The sequence below is a fragment of the Podarcis pityusensis genome (genome assembly GCF_964106645.2).
Source record: "Podarcis pityusensis genome assembly, chromosome: 5".
Classification (NCBI taxonomy): domain Eukaryota; kingdom Metazoa; phylum Chordata; class Lepidosauria; order Squamata; family Lacertidae; genus Podarcis; species Podarcis pityusensis.
Window position 1 is genome coordinate 19,380,231 of NC_138032.1, and position 20,570 is coordinate 19,400,800.

General features: G+C 43.3%; 2 protein-coding genes across 5 annotated transcripts in view; one reads left to right on the forward strand and one right to left on the reverse strand.

Annotated features, from left to right (window-relative positions):
- The window catches only part of PPM1L (protein phosphatase, Mg2+/Mn2+ dependent 1L), a 177,833-nt gene that overhangs the window by 154,265 nt on the left and 2,998 nt on the right, over positions 1 to 20,570 (forward strand). For both annotated transcript variants that reach the window (XM_081008263.1, XM_081008264.1), the window contains exon 4: positions 18,676 to 18,837. In XM_081008263.1, the coding sequence (XP_080864389.1) occupies positions 18,676 to 18,837 (162 nt within the window). The remainder of the gene's footprint in view (positions 1 to 18,675; positions 18,838 to 20,570) is intronic.
- Positions 1,696 to 20,570, reverse strand: part of B3GALNT1 (beta-1,3-N-acetylgalactosaminyltransferase 1 (Globoside blood group)) — a 62,519-nt gene continuing 43,644 nt past the window's right edge. For 2 of the 3 annotated variants that reach the window (XR_013987044.1, XR_013987045.1), the window contains exons 2-4: positions 19,142 to 19,280; positions 12,066 to 12,530; positions 9,721 to 10,757 (exon numbers count right to left, since the gene is read on the reverse strand). The gene's annotated coding sequence lies outside the window, so the exon portion shown is untranslated. Of the gene's footprint in view, positions 2,296 to 9,720; positions 10,758 to 12,065; positions 12,531 to 19,141; positions 19,281 to 20,570 lie in introns of those variants that run through there. The other variant, XR_013987043.1, reaches the window with a different exon arrangement.

Here is a 20,570-nt window from a genome sequence, read left to right on the forward strand (position 1 = left end):
ATCATTATGAGCATGAACTTCTAAGCGGAAATGAGGCGTATTCACAGTACGGAAAGCAATCAGTACTTTGCCATATTGCCTGCAGCCATCCTTGTAGTTGGTGATTCTGAAAAAAAAATTAATTGGAATAATTTGAACATTATGGAGCAAAAAAATTAATTGGAATAATTTAAACAATGTGCAGATTGTTGCAGACAGGAAGTACCTAAGGGGGACAGACTGAATAAAAAATGACCACCCTCAATATATGTTTACCATCAACACCCAACGCCTAAGCTGCTCTTGCTACTGCTTTTCTCTTAGAGGTGGTTAATGAAACAAGGCCAAGGCCAACATTTCTGCTTCTTCAAATAATAGGGGAGAACGATGGGGGGTGGGGGGGGTGGTAGGATGTGAAGACATTGCCTAATAACTGAATCATGATCTTCCCTATTCCTTATGAGTCTGGGACCATATGCTAGGTAGGTGAGCAAGAGCAATCTGTGAGGGACAGATTGAGAGCAGTGGTTCCTAGTGCCCATTGGGAAGGCAAGGAGCCCAACACCAGTTGGAGTCAGTGCCAATGGCAGGCAGAGCCAGCTAATTGTACTGTTCTCTCCATCCTCCTCCCTGCTGAGTTCTACAGGGGCAAAACTGAGAATAATGAGGAGGAAACTCGCAGCCAGAGCAACCTGTTGGACTCATTGTAAGTAAGAAGGCAGGCAGGAGGGGTCTGGTTGAGATTCAGCCACGTACTGACAAATTCAAGTTGTGCAATTCTAGCTGAGCAGGAGGTCTTGTGCAACAGTCCTGCTTCCCCAAAAGTTCAGGCTTTTTGCAGTTAGGAAAGTGACAGGAAAATGCACAGGAATCTGGGGAGTCACAGATGCTTTGACACACCACCACCTAACCCTGCTTCAAACAAATCAGAAGGAACCTTCATTAAATAGCCAACATTGTGGGATCTCCTTGCAAACAAATCAAGACGAAAGCTCAACGGGAAACACCCACAGTTAGAATAAATGCCTGAATGCCGGTTTGCAAGTAAAACTGAATTAGTGTGTCATGAAATGATGCATGTCTAAAAAGTGTGTCAACAACATGCGAAGTTTAGAAAGCTCTCATCTATGTGGTATTTAATGGGAGATTTTCTGTGTGTCATGAGCAGTGCACAGAGCAGCAGCTTTGAGATTACAGTTTCTCTCTTGTATTATTTTTTATTAAAAAAATAAAGAAAGCAAAAGGAAGAGTAATTAATCACCCTCCTTTTGTCTTGTGTGAAGACGTTGGTGCTGTGTCTCCAACCGTTATTGTGCAGAGGCCAGCATTATATTCATGAGGCAGTCCAGAAGATGGAGAGGCTGCCCGATAGCGGTTCCATTTTTCAGTGATTAACTTTCCGTGCTTTGATACATAAAATGTAATGTCACCCGAAAGATTTGTTAGTCGCCAGCTATTCTTTTCTACTTTTCTTGGGTTAGGCAGGGAGAAGAAGGAGCTCCTATCCATAACTGTTTTACCAAGTGCACAGCTACTGAAGTACCGTATTTTTCGCTCTATAACACGCACCCGACCATAACACGCACGTAGTTTTTAGAGGAGGAAAATCTGTAGGCATGCCACCCGTAGGCATTCCCTCTATAACACGCACAGACATTTCCCCTTACTTTCTAGGAGGAAAAAAGTGAGTGTTATGGTGCAAAAAATACGGTATTTTCTGTCAGCGTATTAATCAAGGTGGGGAACTTGTGGCTCTCTAGGTGCTGTTGGGGACTACAACTCCCATGAGCCTCAGGCAGCATGGCCGATGCCCAGGGATATGTAGTTCAGGAGAATCTGGAGGGCCACAGATTCCCACATATATATTTTATAATCTGAAGATTCCCAGAACACTAGAAAGCGAAACGGGAATGTATCTGATGGGGGGGGCGTATCCCAATATTCTACACAAAGATATGCATGTTTAGACAAAGAAAAGCAATTGCCTAGCTTTCTGACTGCTGGACACCCATTTCCTAACAACAGTTATTTCCCAAGGAAAGGTGTTAATTAATTTCATGGCTGATCTCAGAAAGGGCTTTGCTCTTGTAGCATTTGAAAGGCTTCAACTTCAGGATCTCAGCACCAGGCCAGCAACTGGTCCCAGCCCCTGCCATCATTTCCAACATTCATTGCATTTGACGCTATAGAAAACGCTGTATGATACATTGCAGTAAATTGGAGTAAATCAATTCCAATATTCTTTATGGCAATGGTTTTCCAAACAGGGAAGGACGTGAAGGTCTCTCTGGGCAGCGTAGGCATATGGAGCAGGAGCTGCAAAATTCCAGGGAAGGGATAGTATCCTGAGACAGGTAGAAAGTGCTTTCCCCATAAGTGAATATCTGTGTAGGTGGAATGGCCCCTTAGCAGAGCCTCCCCTTCCACCCCGATTCACAAGAGATTTTTTCGGGATGGCCACATTCCCATTACGGCCTTCTTCCATTTCCCTGCTCATTATTTTAGGGGAGCGTCACAGAGGTGCTGTTCCAGTGCTGATGTTGGGATAAGCATTCTGATCTACATCTCCTTGCATGCAGCTTGTATATGACAAGATCCATGGATCTTGTCAAAAGAGGCCAATGTGGTAGGGCGGCTGTGCACACCTGACCTCCTGACAGTTGGGTCACTGATGGTTACCAGGAAATGGGGGGGGAGGCCAGACCACAGGAAGGTTGATGAGGTGCAAACACAAAGCCACTCCTGACCTAAGGGGGGGTTGCGGGCTCACGCCCCCGTCTACATTCTCGCGGGGCTGGCGCCAGCCCCGCGGGACTCAGGGATTCCCAGTCTCATTAATATTCATCACCTATAGCGACAGCCAATCGGCTGGCGGTAGGGGCGGGCTTACTAAGGGGCACTTAAGGTCAGGGCAGCCCTGGCTCGCCCCTTTTCCTTCTTTGCAGCAGCTGCGGTTTCTCACCCACCCGCCCTCTAGGTGGGCATTCGGACTTTGCTATGGGCTTTGGCTGGTCGCCGCAAGGGGCCTGGTAGGAGTTTTTCCATTTGGCTAATTGGCTGTATTTTAGAAGCCACTTGGTTTTTTCGCCTACCTCGTAGCAAAACGTCACAACTCCTTGGTTTTGGCGGTTAGGCATTGGCAGGGGTATTGTTATGCAAATGAAGTCGGGAGGGAGGAACGCCATCACCTCCTCCAAATCTTGAAGGGTGGTTCGTTAAAGGACTCTGGGGGGCGTCGCCTCGTCCGAAACCTACGGAGGCTAGGGCCTAAAGCGCGCTCCTGAGCGGTAACCCCTTGGGGAGCGCCTTGGGATGTGCATCTCGGGGGCTCCCCCTGTTGGTGCTTAACCCTTCCCGGTTAGACTGGATAGTCTGTTAGGGCCAATGCCTAAAGCCAATACCGCTCTTACCTGTAATCAATAAAGTTGTGGCCATTTTTCGCCCATTAACCTAAATTCTGGTGTCCGGTGTCTTTATTTACTCCGTCTGTGGGAGGGGGCGGGAATCGCCACGCAACAGCAGGACCCCTAGATTAGCACCACACTGACCTTCCCATTCCGTCATGGTCCCAGTAAGCAGCAGTGACTTACTTTGTAGAGAAAGAATTGGAAATGGGGGCACTGAATCCAGTAGCTTCCACATGCTATGCATGGGCTCTGCCCCTGAGCTATAGCCCATTCTCTGTAGTAGCTCATCTATAGATCTGGCCCACTGTTGGAAGGAAATAAAAGCCCTGCTAAAAACCAAAAACCATTTTTCCAGAAGTGGGCATCACATGCTGATAAACCCATGGGTTTGTATTTTTACCCCATTTGCAGTTCTTGGCCCTTTCATAATGGAAACCCACTATAGTGTGAGGGAGTAAATGCAACTTAAAGTTGGAAACGTGAGATGTGGTGGTTATTTATTAAAGCAGACTTGACTATTATGTACACACACACATATACACATACTGGTGTTCAAGCTTGAATTCACACCATAATTAAGCAGACCCAATATTTGCAAGCTTCAGTAATCTAAAGATCATGCAATTATTCACAACAACCCAAGAGAACAGGGGGGAGATGGAGGCAGATTTATTAGTATTTATTAGTCTTAGTAGTGGTAATATTCCTTCCCATAATTACGAGCTACACATTTTTATTTTGGCTGAAGGGATTTTGGCTAGTCATTGTAACATATTTATTTATGTTGGTATTATTATAGATGCCCTTGCCTTTCCCTGCTTTTTAAGTATTACATTTGTGCTCCATCCTTACTTCAAAGAGTACATATGACTGCAGTGTATGTTTCGGCATCTAATCATCACAACAACTCTTGAGGGGGATTTGACTGAGAGAGATTTGAGAGAGGGTCTTGGCTCAGTAGTAGTTCATTTGCTGTGCATGGAAAAGTTCTGAAATCTGGAAGACCTGCTTCCAGTCAGTATATACAGTACCAAGGTAGACGGACCAGTGGTCTCACTTGGTATAATAAGGCAAATTTCTATTATCTATGTCCCATGACTTGCCCATGGCTGCCCTACCTGTGCACATCAGGGACTTGTACCTGGACTTCCTGGCCCAGCTCCAGTACTCTGGCTCAGCTGAACTTAATAGCCACATGAGTTTTACTTTGGCCCTCAGGCTCACATACTTCCGCTTCCTGTTGTACACTGTCATCCCTCCCTCACTTCCTAATTCCAGCAAACTGTGCTTGCATTACAACCACATGGGGCAAACCTCCAAGCCTGACATGGAAACTGGTTTCTAACTGTAGTTTCCCATTCTGAGTTGTGAGCAAGGTATGGCTTAAATAAATGAAATACTTTATTGTCACTTGTACAACTTGTATACAGTGAGATTACACAAGCACCTCTCACTCAGCTCTCTTAGTCTTAATTCCCCTCGTTTACTCACACACACACACCAAACCCAAAAGTCAGTTGCCCTGTTGTTATCTTTTCATTCAGCAGCCTAACAGCCCACGGATAGAAGCTGTTCTTTACCCTGTTGGTGCGACTAATCATGCTTCTATATCTTCTGCCCAAGGGCAGGAGATCAAAAAAGTGTAGGCCAGGGTGTGAATCATCCCTGAGAATTTTCCTCACTCACCTGAGGCTACGTTCTTCCGCAATGGCATCCAGTGGATTCACGGGACAGCCCATAATATCTTGTGCTGTATTCACCACCCTTCAAAATAAATCACCGCCTTCAAAATTCAACTGTAAAGGCAAAGGGTTGTTTGTCGGAGTAACCTGGAACTGAGAGGAAATAGGAGGAAATATATAATTTCTATTCCACCGTTCTCTCCAAGGAACTCAAGGGGACGTACATGGTTAGCCTCATCATTTAAACTTCAAAGCAACCCTGTGAGGCGAGAGGCCCCATCTTCTCAAGGGGAATGAGGAGGCCTGTGTGTGGTGCTGCTCAACGCCCTGACATCACATGCCCAATGGCAGGGGGCAAACGCCCCCTGAATATTGAGGGGACTAGGTCCCCTCAGAAAATATGGGGGGGGGACTTCCTTACCCCCTAGGAGTTGGTGCATCTGCTGTAAAGTAAGTTAGCCTGAGAGGCAGTGATTGGCCCAAGGTCACCCTGTGAGCTTTGGAGCCAAGTGCGGGGATCAACACTCTCTAACCATTACACCCAGCTGGGTCTCTCTACTAGACCACACTTACTGAGCTAAACTGCAGAAAAGTGCAGAAAAGTGCAAAAGATGTTGCTTGGGTCCATAACACGTCAGGAGCAGCATCTATAACAGGGTAACTCAAGCCACATTGTTCCTTTCTAAATGTTCTGTCACTGGGTGGAGTATATGGAAGAATCAAACCTAGTTTTTTAGTTATGCCAATTAGAGTTGTAACCTGTAAATGTCCAGGTTTCTTAGTGATGTGGCTGGTGCCTGCAGCCATGATAGTTTTTCAAAATGTACTGCCCTATTCCAGAATGTGCAGGTTTTAAGGGAAGTAATCCTGGCTACAAGGTATGGATGTCAGAAAATTCTAATGAAAATGGAAAAGGAAGTAGAAATTGCTGCAGTTTGTGTGTTCGTCTGTGGCAAGGATCAAACGAGAATGCAATCAGTATTTATTTGTATCATTTACGAATAATAATTAGTGGTAGGATTTGTTGTTGTTTTTTAAAAAGAACATACTTCCAGTGTTTACACTGAAATGAATGTAAGTTACATAACTTCAGTTAAATAGCAGAAAATGAGATAAATAACATAGTATTTGGCAGAAGCTGAACTGCAGTAGAACAGAAACGGGCTGATTGTGATCAATATAGGCCAGAATGGAAATTGCTGCTCTCTCATGTCCCTGCTTCAAGGGGGAGGGATGGAAACAGGAGTGGGCAATGGAATAGCCTGCCAGCAGAACACAACAAATTGAAAAACTGAATAAGAGTATTCCTGACTGAAATATTTAGTATAATACTAAAGTTGTACCTGTTTGCAGTGCAATTCCACATCTGGTGTGCATTCAACCCATAGCTCTGCCACTTCCCCTCTACATATTGGTCGATAAGCAGCCATCAGATGTGCGTATATTTAAGTGTATGCAGCTGTGTATTTGTGGAGTTTCCCCCCTCTCTCTTTCTGATGGAGGTGGCAAGCCTAGTCTTTGCCAAAGCATACTGCATTTCCCACCACAGCAATACATCATTTGAGCTGGCACAGGTGTGCATTTTGTTCCTGTATCCCTCGTCCTAATCCATCTTTAGCAGATTTGCTACCTAGATTGCTTTGCCTCCATTGTTTCGTGATTGCACAAACAACTTCCTCACTGTCTGCCAGCAGGCCTCTCTCCTCCCCCACCTCCCACCACAGTTTCTAATAATCTCTGGTTTAGTCTGCATGAGTTGTAATAATCTCTTTGCCTCGGTACACTCTTCATTGTTCAGGTAGGCATCTGTTTTTCTCCATGCTGCTTAATCTGGCACTGAAACCATTTCCATCTTCAAATCTATTGCCAGATTTAAAATGAGAAAGCCAGGCATGGGGTTATCCAATATTACACAAGCCCATGGCCTGTGTAAGAAGAGTTTCATAAATTAATAGAGATCTTGTGCCATGTACAAGTTCAGATTTTACAATATTTCAAACGGATTTAAGGAGATCATTTTGATTCCAGAATTGTTGAGTTAGTAAACAGCACTTTATTAATTATTGGGGCAAAATAATATACTATTGACCCTCACTGTTTGAAGGATACTATTCATGCTATATTGTTCAGAAAAAAATGCATTAATTGCATTATGGCAGGTATTATATATTTTATATTTTTAAAAAATGCTAGAAATCCTCAAACCATAGAATTTGAAAGTATCAGAACACTATATTCATCCTTCTTTAAAAAATGTTTTATTAATTTCCCAGAATACAAAACAAATAATAAACAACCATAGCAGTTTTGGTCTAGTGCCAGGTAAGTTAGGAATGTTACAATAATGCAGAAGTCTATTGTATAGAGATATCCATGCCATAACGTTGCACGTTGACAAAACAAAGAAATGGAAAACATATTACATCAAAATGATTGTGCTTTAACATTCCGTTGACTACCCTATGGTGTGTTAAATACTCTGATAGGGCAACATCCCAAACCACTTTGGGTCATCTTGGCTTCACTCCTCAGCCAGGTTCAACAGGAGATATTTTGAGATCTTTCAGAAATAGCTTGGCCTTTCATCCCCGAGGTTTAGCAATTTCCCCTTGTGCTGCACTACCAATTTAACAGAGAAGTTTCTGAGTGCTGCTGTAAAGGGCTTGAAAGCTCAGAATCACTTTAACATCTCAGGATGTATATGTCTTGAAATATCTCTTTTTGTTCATCATTGTTTTGCAATGCTTTTTACACCTGCTCTTTCTTTGCAGTACAGTTCAAAGCACACAGTGATATCTCTAGCCACTTCTTCATTGCAAGATCGTGGGCCTGCTACTCTGTGTGCTCTTTTAGTACCCTCAGCAGTGACAGCAATTCCCATGTTTAGTCTCTTAAACCAGTCCTTTAGAGATTTTGTGGGGTCTTCTGTTTCAGGGATTGCCCTCAAACAAATTCCCTGCCGTCTCTGTTCAGTTGCTTCTCTGCCCAACCCAAGGGCCTCAATTTTTAAAAAGTCTGTCTCTGCCTGATTGTCCAGACCCATTCAGGGGGTGGGTAGGTATGTTGATAGCTATTTCTAAAAGGGATCTCTAGGTCCCGAAGCTGTATTTTTCTGAATTCTAGTTACTGAGGGATAAACAACAGCGAAGGGCTATTGCTTTTATGGCCTGGTTGTGAGCTGCTCAGAAGCATCCATCTAGCCTTGATGGTCTTGTGAATCTTTGCCTCTGTCAGGCCCTCCTTCACAATTGCTTCCCAGGATGTGTCTTGGTTAGGCCACCAAATAGAATGCTAACCATCATGTTTTTGCTCTTACAACCTGTACTGTGGGTCCCTGTCCTCTTGATCTCCAATGGTCTCTTTCTAATCTTCAGATTAGCATTGCAAGATGAATCCTCTCTTGTCTTCTGTTTGGATGGGCCTCAACCCAAGTTCCTTTGCCTTCTGGAGATCCACTGTGACCTGTGGCAAGCCCAGCAGGGAAGACCGTACAGGCTGTGCCAGGGCTTCCAGTCTGGCCTTTTTGATCATCTCTGAGCCGGAAACATCAAGCCCAATTAGCATTCCACTGCAAATATTAAAATGTTCATGATGATATCTTCAGAGGAGCAGAATTACAAAGTCAAGCAATTCTCCCTTCCTGCAGCGCCATACAGATTTAATTTTTCTTTATTAGCTTCTAATTTGCAGGGTTTTGGGGTAGTCAAATGAGAAGGTGGGGGAATGAATTATGAAATATCACCTTGGGTGTTTGGCTGCACTGTGGTATAAGGATATGAAGTGGCAGCATAGCTAGAGGTATCGCTATCGTTAACAGATATAATTAATTCTCACATTTAGCAACCAATGGAATGAAAGTAATTACCATATTATCTCTCCCAGCCTGCGGGAATAAGAGGGGCAGTAAAGGGCATATGAGCAGAAAAGTAGTATCTAAAATAATATTTAACAAACAGATCTCAGAATGAATAAGGCCAGGAGAACTAAGGGCTTGTTCTTTTAAACACATTTGGATCTTGACACACATGATGCATGACTGTTCAGTGTCCGATTATCAGAGCAGATTTTTTTATATATTAAATACCCCAGAACTCACAGATAGAGTGGCTATTTCTGTATTGCCAAAAAGAGAGAGAAATACAATACCTAAAAAGACAACAACAAACAACAGTTGGGCTTAAAATTCACAAATGCTAAGTTGTATGTATATATGTATGTAATTTTGAGAAATGATTATGATGATTAGAAATCAGTGCATTACACCATAGCAAGATTGACTGAGCTCAGATGACCTGGGAGGGTTGTTCCACCTGCTGTCCATATTCTAACTGCTGATAAGCTCCTTCAAGGGCCCCTTCTCCTTGTTGCTTTCCTCTTTACCTGTTGGTGTTGGTCTGAGCATTTCTGTTGGCATAAGGGGCAGGAGTCTGATTTTAAATGATGTCATCATGCCTTTCTGGCATCAACCTGTAAGTTGACTGGAACTCTGGTTAATGAGCAGGTCAGGAACATAAACCATGGTTTGTTCCTGCTTTATTTGAACCAACACTAGTTTAAACTAACTAGAAGTCCCTAAGTTCTTCATTGCAGAAACTTCTTTAGTCTTCCTGGTATCTGAGGAAAAGGAAGTGGGGAAAATATAGGCCTGAGGTGCTCATAGATATAGCACTAAATCACAGTTTAGACTGGCATCTGAAAAGGACCGAAATATATAGCTAAGATGAAATTTGAAAGTGGCATTTCCAAGCTCACACTCTTTGGCAGTGTATGCCTTTTAGCTTTGCATACTCATTTGGTTTCAGAATCAGGGACAGCTCGCACAGGATGCAAAACAGCAACAAACCCAAACAAATGCTGGGCTGAACACACGCCATCATTTGATGGCAACTCTTTGTTCCTGTTTTTTCTCTTCGCTTCTACTGAGCAACACTGCAGCACCTTTCCTCCTCTTCCTCCTCTTCTTAATTTAAAAGAGAGTTCAGAGCAGTGATATAGAAAATAGAACCCGCAGTGGAAGAACCCTCCTCTTAATTCAAGGCCAGTGGCATTTTCTTGATCATAGTAATTTATGGAGCATTAGTTGCCATAACAACCAAAAACAGCTTTTAGGGTGTCAGTATTTTCCTTTGTAAGGTGAATTTAGTGTCTAGTGAGAGGAGGGAGGCAGGGGGAAAACAGCAGCGTAATCTCTGCAAACTGGAGGGCTTGGCTTAATTGCAGGAATTACATGACACCTCCTAGCGCTCTCATGCTATCTGTCGTCTTGCCAAAAATGAACTTGGCAGTCTGTAACCGTCTATCTAATCATGGTCAAAAAATGATAGGATGTGAATTACAACTCTTGGGGGGAGGGTGAGCATCAGATGATACTAGGGATGTAAAGAGGCAGTGATTTCCATCCTATAACTGGGATCGTTGGATTCAGCACTGTTTCTCTTCTGTTACGGTTCGGCTTCCACTGAAACCAATATTATTTGTCTCTTGTGGAGGACAAGGTTACCAATGGCTGCTAGTCACAATGGCTATGCTTTGCCTCCAGAGTCAGAGGCATTTAATGCTTCTGAATACATTTGCTGGGAACTGCTCTTGTGCACAGATCCCGCTTGCCAGTTTCCCACAGGCAATGGGCGATGGGCCTGATCCAGCAGGCTTTTCCTACGTTGCTACATTCTTTCCTTTGTGGCTTTAACTAATGTACAGTGGTACCTTCGGTTAAGTACTTAATTCGTTCCGGAGGTCCGTTCTTAACCTGAAACTGTTCTATATATATATATATATATATATATATATATATATATATATATATAAATATTTATTAAAGTTTAAACATTACAGAAAAGAAAAGAAAAACAAAAGAGAAATATAAACAATAAACAGTTACAAAGCCTCAAAAACAAAATCAAATACAGCAGTATAAAGCATCAACAATACAAAAAGAAAAAAAGAAAAGAAACCAAAAGCATTAAAAAAAAACAACCCAAAAGAGAACAAACAAACATACAAAAGAACCCCATATTTTCATATCCTTATCTTTCATTAGCTTATTTCCTCGACTTCCTCACACCTCCTTTTTTGTATTCTAGTTCAATTAAATATTCTAGCAAGTCCTTTCCCTCTTTCACAAATTTAGTTCCATAATTTAATTTAACGAAATTTTAAACTTAAATTTACATCTTTACTCAATGTCAATCTATTCATACTTAATTCTTTATAATATTTCTACTAAAGTCATATAACTTCTTTCCAGCATCTTTCTAACCTTCATTAATTTTAGAATATTTCTGTAAATAAGCTTTAAATTTTTTCCAATCTTCTTCCACCGACTCTTCTCCCTGATCTCGGATTCTGCCAGTCATTTCCGCCAATTCCATATAATCCATCAGCTTCATCTGCCATTCTTCCCTGGTAGGTAGGTCTTGTGTCTTCCAGTGCTTTGCGATGAGTATTCTTGCTGCTGTTGTAGCGTACATGAAAAAAACTCTGTCCTTCTTTGACACCAATTGGCCCACCATGCCCAGGAGAAAGGCCTCTGGTTTCTTTAAGAAGGTATATTTAAATACCTTTTTCATTTCATTATAGATCATCTCCCAGAATGCCTTAATCTTTGGGCATGTCCACCAGAGGTGAAAGAAAGTACCTTCAGTTTCATTGCATTTCCAACATTTATTATCAGGCAAATGATAAATTTTTGCAAGCTTGACTGGTGTTATGTACCACCTGTAAATCATTTTCATTAAATTCTCTTTTAAGGCATTGCATGCCGTAAACTTCATACCAGTGGTCCATAACTTTTCCCAGTCAGCCATCATAATGTTATTAACCTGAAACTGTTCTTAACCTGAAGCACCACTTTAGCTAATGGGGCCTCCTGCTGCCGCCGTGCCGCCCTAGCACAATTTCTGTTCTCATCCTGAAGCAAAGTTCTTAACCTGAAGCACTATTTCTGGGTTAGCGGAGTCTGTAACCTGAAGCGTATGTAACCTGAAGCGTATGTAACCCACTATAATAAATTAAGCAATCAACGACGTACTCCGTTTCAGTGCATTTCAGTGGAAGGGAAATGCCTGCAACAATGCAGAAAACTACTTAACTTATTTACATAACGTTTGAGGACTAAAAAGAATCCCCACAAACCACAAATACGGCTTTTACACACTTGCATAATGTCTGTACCTGACCTCAGAAGAACATGCACATGGTGGCAGTTTCCTTTCCCATTTCCAGCAGAATTCTCCAACGTCCCTAATGTTGGGATAGGAAGTTTGTGTACGATTATGTATTTTGTAAATCTGTGCAACTCCAAGAGATCTAAACCATGCCTTGTTTCATTTTAATTTTCTGTTTCCAGCTTGTTGGTTATGCTGGGGAAAGCACAGCCTTTCTCTTCCAGTTAGCGTACAGGGGCCTTCATGTTTTCTGGTGACTTCTTTTCAAACTGCACAGCAGGTTGGTGTTCAGTGGGCTGTCTGGGGACCAAGACACAACATGTGTTCTCAATTTTGGGCCTTTTATGTTAGGAATTTTCCACTGTGCAATTACGTTAAATTTGGAGGCGCCTGAGAAGTGCACCTTCACCCCGGCAACAACACACACGCACACACTATGCAAGGTTACACGAATGAAATAACAATAGCTGGAAAGGAAAATAAAGTTCAAATAGGATTTCTTCTCCCGTGATGGCAGGCTGCCCACATGGGGTCAGGGACTTAATGCTAACCCTGCCGTCAGTCGACTCTTGCAGCAAAAGATGAAAAGTGAGGTTTCATAAATCACACTGGAAATTATCATCCTGCTCCTCGTACGTGTGTGTGGGGGGGGGGGGTCTTCTTCTTTTCCACACACGTGTTAGAAACAATAAGAAACTCATTTTGCCCCCCAATAAAGCGTGAAACAAAAACTACATTAAATGTTTCATATGATACATATTGAAGACATCATCGCCTACAATGGCTTCCTGTTGTCCGGTGACATTGTCTTGCAGCTGCTCATGCAAATGTATCACTTCAGAAAGGAGAGAGAGGCTGAGAAATAGTTCATATAAGAGGGTTAAACAGCAGTCCTGTGCACAGTTACCGTATTTTTCGCCCTATAGGACACACTTTTTCCCCTCCAAAAATGAAGGGGAAATGTCTGTGCGTCCTATGGGGTGAATGCAGGCTTTCGCTGAAGCCTGGAGAGCGAGAGGCGTCGGTGCGCCCTGACCCCTCTCGCTCTCCAGGCTTCAGGAAGCTATCCACTCCAGAGCGCCCCCCGTGCTTCGCGCAGATGTCCACAAGCAAGCTCCGGGAGCGATGGCGAGGTTGAGCGCAACCTCGCCTTCGCTCCCGAACCCCCAACCCCGAGGCTAAAAACGAAGCCAGGACAGCTAGTGGGATCCATCCCACTCACTGTCATGGCTTCTTTGCTCTTTGGGGCTCAGGGGGGAAATAATTTTTTTTTCTTTATTCCCCCCCCCCAAAAAAAATAAGTGTGCCCTATGGGCCGGTGCGCCCTATAGGGTGAAAAATACGGTACCCTAGACTGTGTCCTATTTAACTCAGTGGGATTTACTCCTAAATAAACAGGGATAGGATTGCAGTGTTGCTGCAGTATCGTGAGAGTAAAGCAGGATTAGATATCACATTTGTTATAAACCCAGTAGACAGACACATACTAGCTGACATCTCTCAGGGCCAAAACATATGAGATGCAAGCAATCTGTAACTGGATCTCCCAATTTTTATCTTTATTTTAAAAAACAAACTTAAAGGCATTGGGGTGAGTACTTGAATTTTCTGCAAGAAAGCATTGTTTAATCCTGCCTCTTTCCATACAGCTCGGCTGATCAAAATCTCCCTATTCCCAAAGCTGTGGAACAGACAAGGGCCTGGTATTTAATGCAATTACCTGTCCGTCCGCCCATCCCCCCAATTGCTTGCATCTATTCCTTCTCCAGTCACATGGGCATTAGTGCAGAAGTTGAAAATGTCAAGTCAAAGTCAGGTGCTGCAGACGAATCCTTTTAAGTATCTGAGATAGTGTTCTTAAGAGTTGCTGTTTTCAGATGTATAACTTTTTGTCCTAAAAACTCCAACTGTGTCTAGATTTTCTGCCACGGCCAATGAACAGTGGTAGAGTACAGTGGTACCTTGGTTCTCAAACTTAATCCGTTCCAGAAGTCTGTTCCAAAACCAAAGAGTTCCAAAACCAAGGCGCGCTTTCCCATAGAAAGTAATGCAAAATGGATTAATCCATTCGACTTTTAAAAACAACCCCTAAAACATGTGTTTTACTATCTAACGAGACCATTGATCAGTAAAATGAAAGCAATAAACAATGTACTGCAGTCACCCAATCAATTAATCAGTAGCTGAAGTGGGTTCTGCACAGTCACGAAAACAAAGAAAAAGAGCTGCAAAAATGCAAAATAAATAGCAAAACCAGACAGACCTCAGCATAACACTCAGATAGTCAGCGTAACACTCAAAATCGGAAGTGTGGCACTCAAATCGTCAACGTAACACTCAAAACGGAGCATATTCGGTTTCCGAAAAAAGTTTGCAAACCAAAACACTTACTTCCAGGTTTGCAGTGTTTGGGTTCCAAGTTGTTTGAGTACCAAGGTGTTTGAGAACCAAGGTACCACTGTGAAGCTGTTCAGCATTCGCCTTATGCCGTAATGGCTTTTTCTGTAATGTACCAATGTACCTCTTTGGGCTGACTCACATGTGAGAAGTCTAATCAGCCGGCAATTCTAGGATGGAGAAGTGGACATACGCACAGTGTAAGATGCAACCTCGGTGCTCTGCACATTGTTTGTGTGATTTCCCCCCCCTTTCCTCCTTTAGCCACCCCCAGAGAAAGGAGAGGTCATGCCCAAGATCTTTACACAAATGAGACATGCACACTCCATGCACACTCCAACATCCCAATCCCTGCTGGCTCAATCCTCAGATCTTTGTACACTGAGTGGAAGTCTGAAGGGGAAACCCATGTGCATTCAACTGAACATGTGCAGGCTTTTCCATGTGATTGGGAACCCAGATTACACAGGGTTGCATGGAGGACGGTGTGTGTATTCAGCTGCACGTGCACTGACTTCTCCTTCAGGCCTTTCCCACCCAACATACAAATGTTTGGGGGTGTAGCCTGTCTGAAAAGTGACACTGGAGGTGGGATCATTATTCCTGGCTCCCTTCCCACTTTCCTGCATTACTGGAAACTGTGATGCATAACTTCCCTATAAAACTACAGAATCCACCTGGTGTAAACCAGTCATTTGAAGGTACAACACAACCTTCACAGCCCAGTCCTTTGATTTGAGCCAACAGCAGGTGACTGTTTAGAAGGGGTAAAACTAGCACAGTTGCAGCATTACAGAAATCATCTTGTTGCACCAACTTGTAACGACATCACTTCTGTGTTCTGGGCTGCAACAGCATCACAGGTTTTCAGGATCAGGATTCCAAAATGTGTGCCTATGTTACTGATTTACGCTTCTTTCCTTCTCATGCATACATTAACAATGGGTTTTCATAACTTACTCCTTCTCCTGCATAGCTGATAATTCCCACACAACCACACACCATCTTCCAAGTCTCCATTATATGCAGAGACAGATGTCTCAGTCTTATGAATAATCAGATGTAGATTAACTAACTGAGGTGAAAATTCACCTCGCACTCCTCTGGACCACATAAAAGGAAAAAGAAAGCAAGCATGAAATTAATTTTATTTACCGGTAAATGATAAACCAGAACATGAATTGTGATGATGCGAAAATAAATTAATTTCAGCGGTCTTCAAGTAAGTCAAGTTAAATGTCAGGTGCGTACCCCGGAAATATTTAATAGCTGTTTTTCCTTGCAACTTCATGAAGGAAACCCAGAGTTAGCATAAGACAGAATCCAGTCCTTCAAGATTTCTAACTGTGCAGACCCATCTAGTTTGTTCAGATGCAGTACTAGAATGGATGGATGGAAGGGAGTGAGGGATGAAGGACAAAAAATGGCTGTTACATTTCATTATCATTTATTTAACATGTATGTTCTTAAGTTCCTCAATTAACCCCTCCATGGATGCTGTTCCCCCTTTGAGCCATCAGGAATCTTTCTGAAAATACTCGTGAACCTGCATTTAGCATTCAACCCCTTTTAAAATCCAGGTAATGGCCTAGGAAGCTCTGTCATTCTGCTGATGGTTGTTAGCTAGTTTTTCAGTGAGAAGACCAGCAAAGGGCAGAAAGCTTCTATCAGTGGCAGATCAACACCCTGGAGTGTTGCAGGTCTTCTAGGCTGTTTCTTAAGCGTGATGGTGAGGCCCAGCAGGCCTGCCCAATGTGCCACAAGAAACATGTTCCGTAAACACAATCCAGAATTCCACGTGGTGCGTAGGGATTCTGTGGCAGATATGCAGGGGTTTCTTGGCAATTAAGTCAAACGTTCTAAAACCATGGGACTGGTCTTAGCACACAAAAAGTATGTGCAAAACTAGATCCAATCTTGTTGGATCTTGCCTTTTCCTGTAAGACCTATTACAGTCGTTAAGAGTCGTCAGCAGGCTCATCTCAGCTATCTGCCAATCTCCAATTCCCACCACCCTTCTGAGTAATACCCCTCCCCACCTTCTCACTATATAGAAGGATCTGGCAACTTCTGTTTCAGTGTATCTGAAGAAGTGTGCTTGCACACGAAAGCTCATACCAAGAACTAACTTAGTTGGTCTTAAAGGTGCTACTGGAAGGATTTTTTTTTTTTTTTTTTTTTTTTAGATCCAATCTTGTTCAGAGAGATTTAATTCTGCTTGGCGGTGGGGGGGGGGGGAATGCTTTTTGATGTCTCTGGCAGTATATGGATAGGCTTGCCTGTTAAGAACAGCTGAAACTCCATCACTGTTGGACTCTTTTTGGTAGCAACTACGTGTAGAAAATGAGACATTAAGTGTGTATCACCACACATGGCGGTAATCAGATTACTAGATATGGTGGCTATGGCCTACTTCCATTTTTGGAGGAAGCAGATGCCTCTGAATAACAGTTGCTGAGAATCACAAGTGGGAAGGGTGCTTTTGCACTCACGTCCTGATTCCAAGCTTCCCACGGGCATCTGCTTTGCCACTAGAGTGCTGGACTGGATGGGCCTTTGACCTGATAGGGATGCGGGTGGCACTGCGGTCTAAACCACTGAGCCTCTTGGGTCTGCCGATCGGAAGGTTGGCGGTTTGAATCCCCATGACGGAGTGAGCTCCCATTGCTCTGTCCCAGCTCCTGCCAACCTAGCAGTTCGAAAGCACACCAGTGCAAGTAGGGAAGGTAAACGGCGTTTCCGTGTGCCGTGGTTTCTGTCACGGTGTTCTGTTGCACCAGAAGCAGTTTAGTCATGCTGGCCACATGACCTGGAAAGTTTCTGTGTTCAAACGCCAGCTCCCTCAGTCTGAAAGCAAGATGAGCGCCACACCCCATAGTCACCTTTGACTGGACTTAACTGTCCAGGGGTCCTTGACCTTTACCTACTTTACCTTGGCCTGATCCACAGGGCTCTTCTTGTTTTCAGTTTTCTACAAGGAAGTTGTATCTATATAGGAAGTGCATCATACATAAAGAGATTGGGTAGCTTTTCTTGATGAACTCTTCTGAATCGATTCATGTTAGATGATTTTCCGACTCAAACCTCCTCCTCCAGAAGGGCACATTCATGGTGTCTTTGCAGGAGGACTGATCAGCGCCCAAACCCTCAGCTAAAAGCAAGTGCATTGCATGTAGGAGATTGCAGGTTTGCCGTTGCATTGGACAACTGAATTGGGCTAGATGGTCCGGGCAGGTATGAAGCAGCAGCATATGCTCTGAGGATGTAAAATCGACCTTTTCTGGATAACGAGGCTTCTCGTGGTCACATGCCCAGAAGTTGCCTTTCCTGACGGCACTCAATTTGACAGGGGGGTCAAGCAGGTTGCAGCTGCCCCAGATATAGTTGATTCCTACATCTTGTAAATGTAAGTCGCTGTCAGTCATGAACGGCAACAAGCAGGCTGATATGTCAATAGGAATTTTCTCTCTTATTACTCTCCTTGCCCAGTGAGAGAAGACACCTGTCAGGTTATCACCGGGAATATATTTCCCTCTGCCTTTCGTAATTTAGAGGCTGCTTCCTCGTGTCCTTTACCACACGCAGCAAGGTGCCAGTCGCATTTTTGCAAGTCTCCCATGCATTTGTGTACCCCCAAAACAAGAGGCAGTCTTTATATACTGTGAAAAGGTGTGTGTGTGTGTGTGTGTAATGTGATTTCCTGCCATTTAAAATTACACCTGAATGATAAGCCAGGTGAGAAGTGCTGTGCCGGAGGACTGACCCCTGTAATGCCAACCCAAAATCAGATATACTAGAAATATTGTGCAGGGAAGAAATTGACTGTCAGATTTGATCAGTGTCATTAAATAGGCTGTCATCGGAGTACTAGATGTTTCGTTCAGATACAAACACAGCTGCTGTTTCTGATGGCTGCTGAATGCAGATAACACAGGTGGTTTTTTGGGGGGGGAGAAAGTGTTGACGTGAGCAGTAGTGATTTCCGCTCCATTGTCTTGATGCTCTCTTCCTCTCTCTCCGTCCCTGCTCCTCTGCCCCTTTCAGGTACAACGTGTTTGATTGCATTGCTGTCAGATAAGGAGCTCACGGTGGCCAACGTTGGGGATTCGAGGGGCGTCTTGTGCGATAAGGATGGCAATGCTATCCCTTTGTCGCACGATCACAAGCCCTACCAGCTCAAGGAGAGGAAGAGGATTAAAAGAGCCGGTAAGCTTATAAAGTTTGGTGTTTACTCCTTATATACTGTGGGTTTATATACTGTAATAAACTCGGCGGGAAGATGTTGTTTGCATTTTTGGAAATACGGCTGTATGGAGCTTCTCCTCAGGGAGTGGAGAGGCTGGAGCCAGCCAGTATGGCCTGTAGCTAATGGGACTTGTAGTCTAGCAATAGTCTAGGTTGGAGAAGCTAGGACCACAGGTTGCTTATTCTTTTATTCTTTATTAAACTTGTATACTGCCCTTCATCCAAAGATCACAGGGTGGTACACAACATAGAAAGATGCACACACAAAACTCTGGTAGCTTGATTGGAGAGGAAAAAAACAACTTGAAGCTTCCAGTTCAGAATGGATAAAAACCAGTGCCTCTTCTGGCTAATGATGCGTTATGTCCTGTAATAACGATTCATTCAGAGCAGGCAATAGTTCTCTGTGGGAAAGAGAAGAAAATGTAGATTCCATACACTGGTGAGAGAGCACAAAGTAGTCTTTTAACAGCAGAGCACCTATTAGCAATTAACATTTGAACCTGATTATTGTAATCCAGAAGAGGAGGCTTCATTAAAGAGATGAATATTCTAAAATTTTCACTTAAATAATCAGCTGAAACAACTCCTGCTGCTTTGGAAATGCAACTTTTATGTTATTTTTCTCTCTGTATGCTGTATTGGCCTTGTTTGGGAAGGGGGGGTAGGCGAGGGAGTTGTTCCTTTTCAAATTTATTTTTATGGGCAGCCAGACATCACCAGGCAGCTGCAGAGATCGATACCTTGACAGGGTCCTCACTGTCAATCCATGGTGCCCCTTAGCCCTGCCCTTGGTTTTCCTTAACAGCTACTGCTTATTTGCCTGTTTTGAGCTGTGCCTTCCTGTATGTGCAAGCACTAACAGGTATAGGAATTAGAATGTAAAACCTCGATTTGCACTAGTCCAGCTAATGAAGTAAGTGGGCTTCCCTCTTCTATCCCAGCTTAACAACTTGTGAAGTAAGTTTAAAAACAAGATTTATTTACATTGGTTCACAGAAAAGGCAGCAGGAAATCTATGCAGGCAAAATTCTTATATTTACAGTATAACCAGCTTCAGGCATGTGCCAAGTAGAGGCATGTTTGCCTCCAGCGCTGGTCAAAGGGAGAGGGAGGAACAGGAAGTACTATATGCTCTTTCTCCAGGAAAGGAGGGGAAATGACATCACACAGAGCCCTCTCTATCAATTGTATTTCTATGGTTTGAGTATCTGCCTATCAGCAGTGCAGCTCTGTGGTGTTAGCTCCTTCTCATGCTCACTAGCAAAAATATGCATTTGTTAGGTTTGGCTGCTCATCTTCCACAGCTTGGCCACTGGATTCTGCTGGACCGGAAGAACAAAGGGCTTCCTGTACCAATTTAAGTTTTATGTAATTAGAATAGGGGGTAGCCTTTGTTCACTGACGTACTTAGTGATCGCACGTATGCAAGGGTGCTGTTCTTTTGTTTCCTTTGGGAATCCATATAGACAGATGCCATGTACGCAGGCCACATGGAGCTGTAAAAGGTGTGCTGAGGTGTGAAGCTCCAGTTTGCAAAAACTGCATATTCCTGATATGAATATACTTTTTATTCATGTTTAACTTTCGGGTCCTTTTGACATGAGCTCAACATGCAGCAGTGCCAAAAACATTTTTTAAAAAACCTCCCTCTTAAGCAGAAGCTTGAAGTGCACAATGTTTGGTTTTGCAAT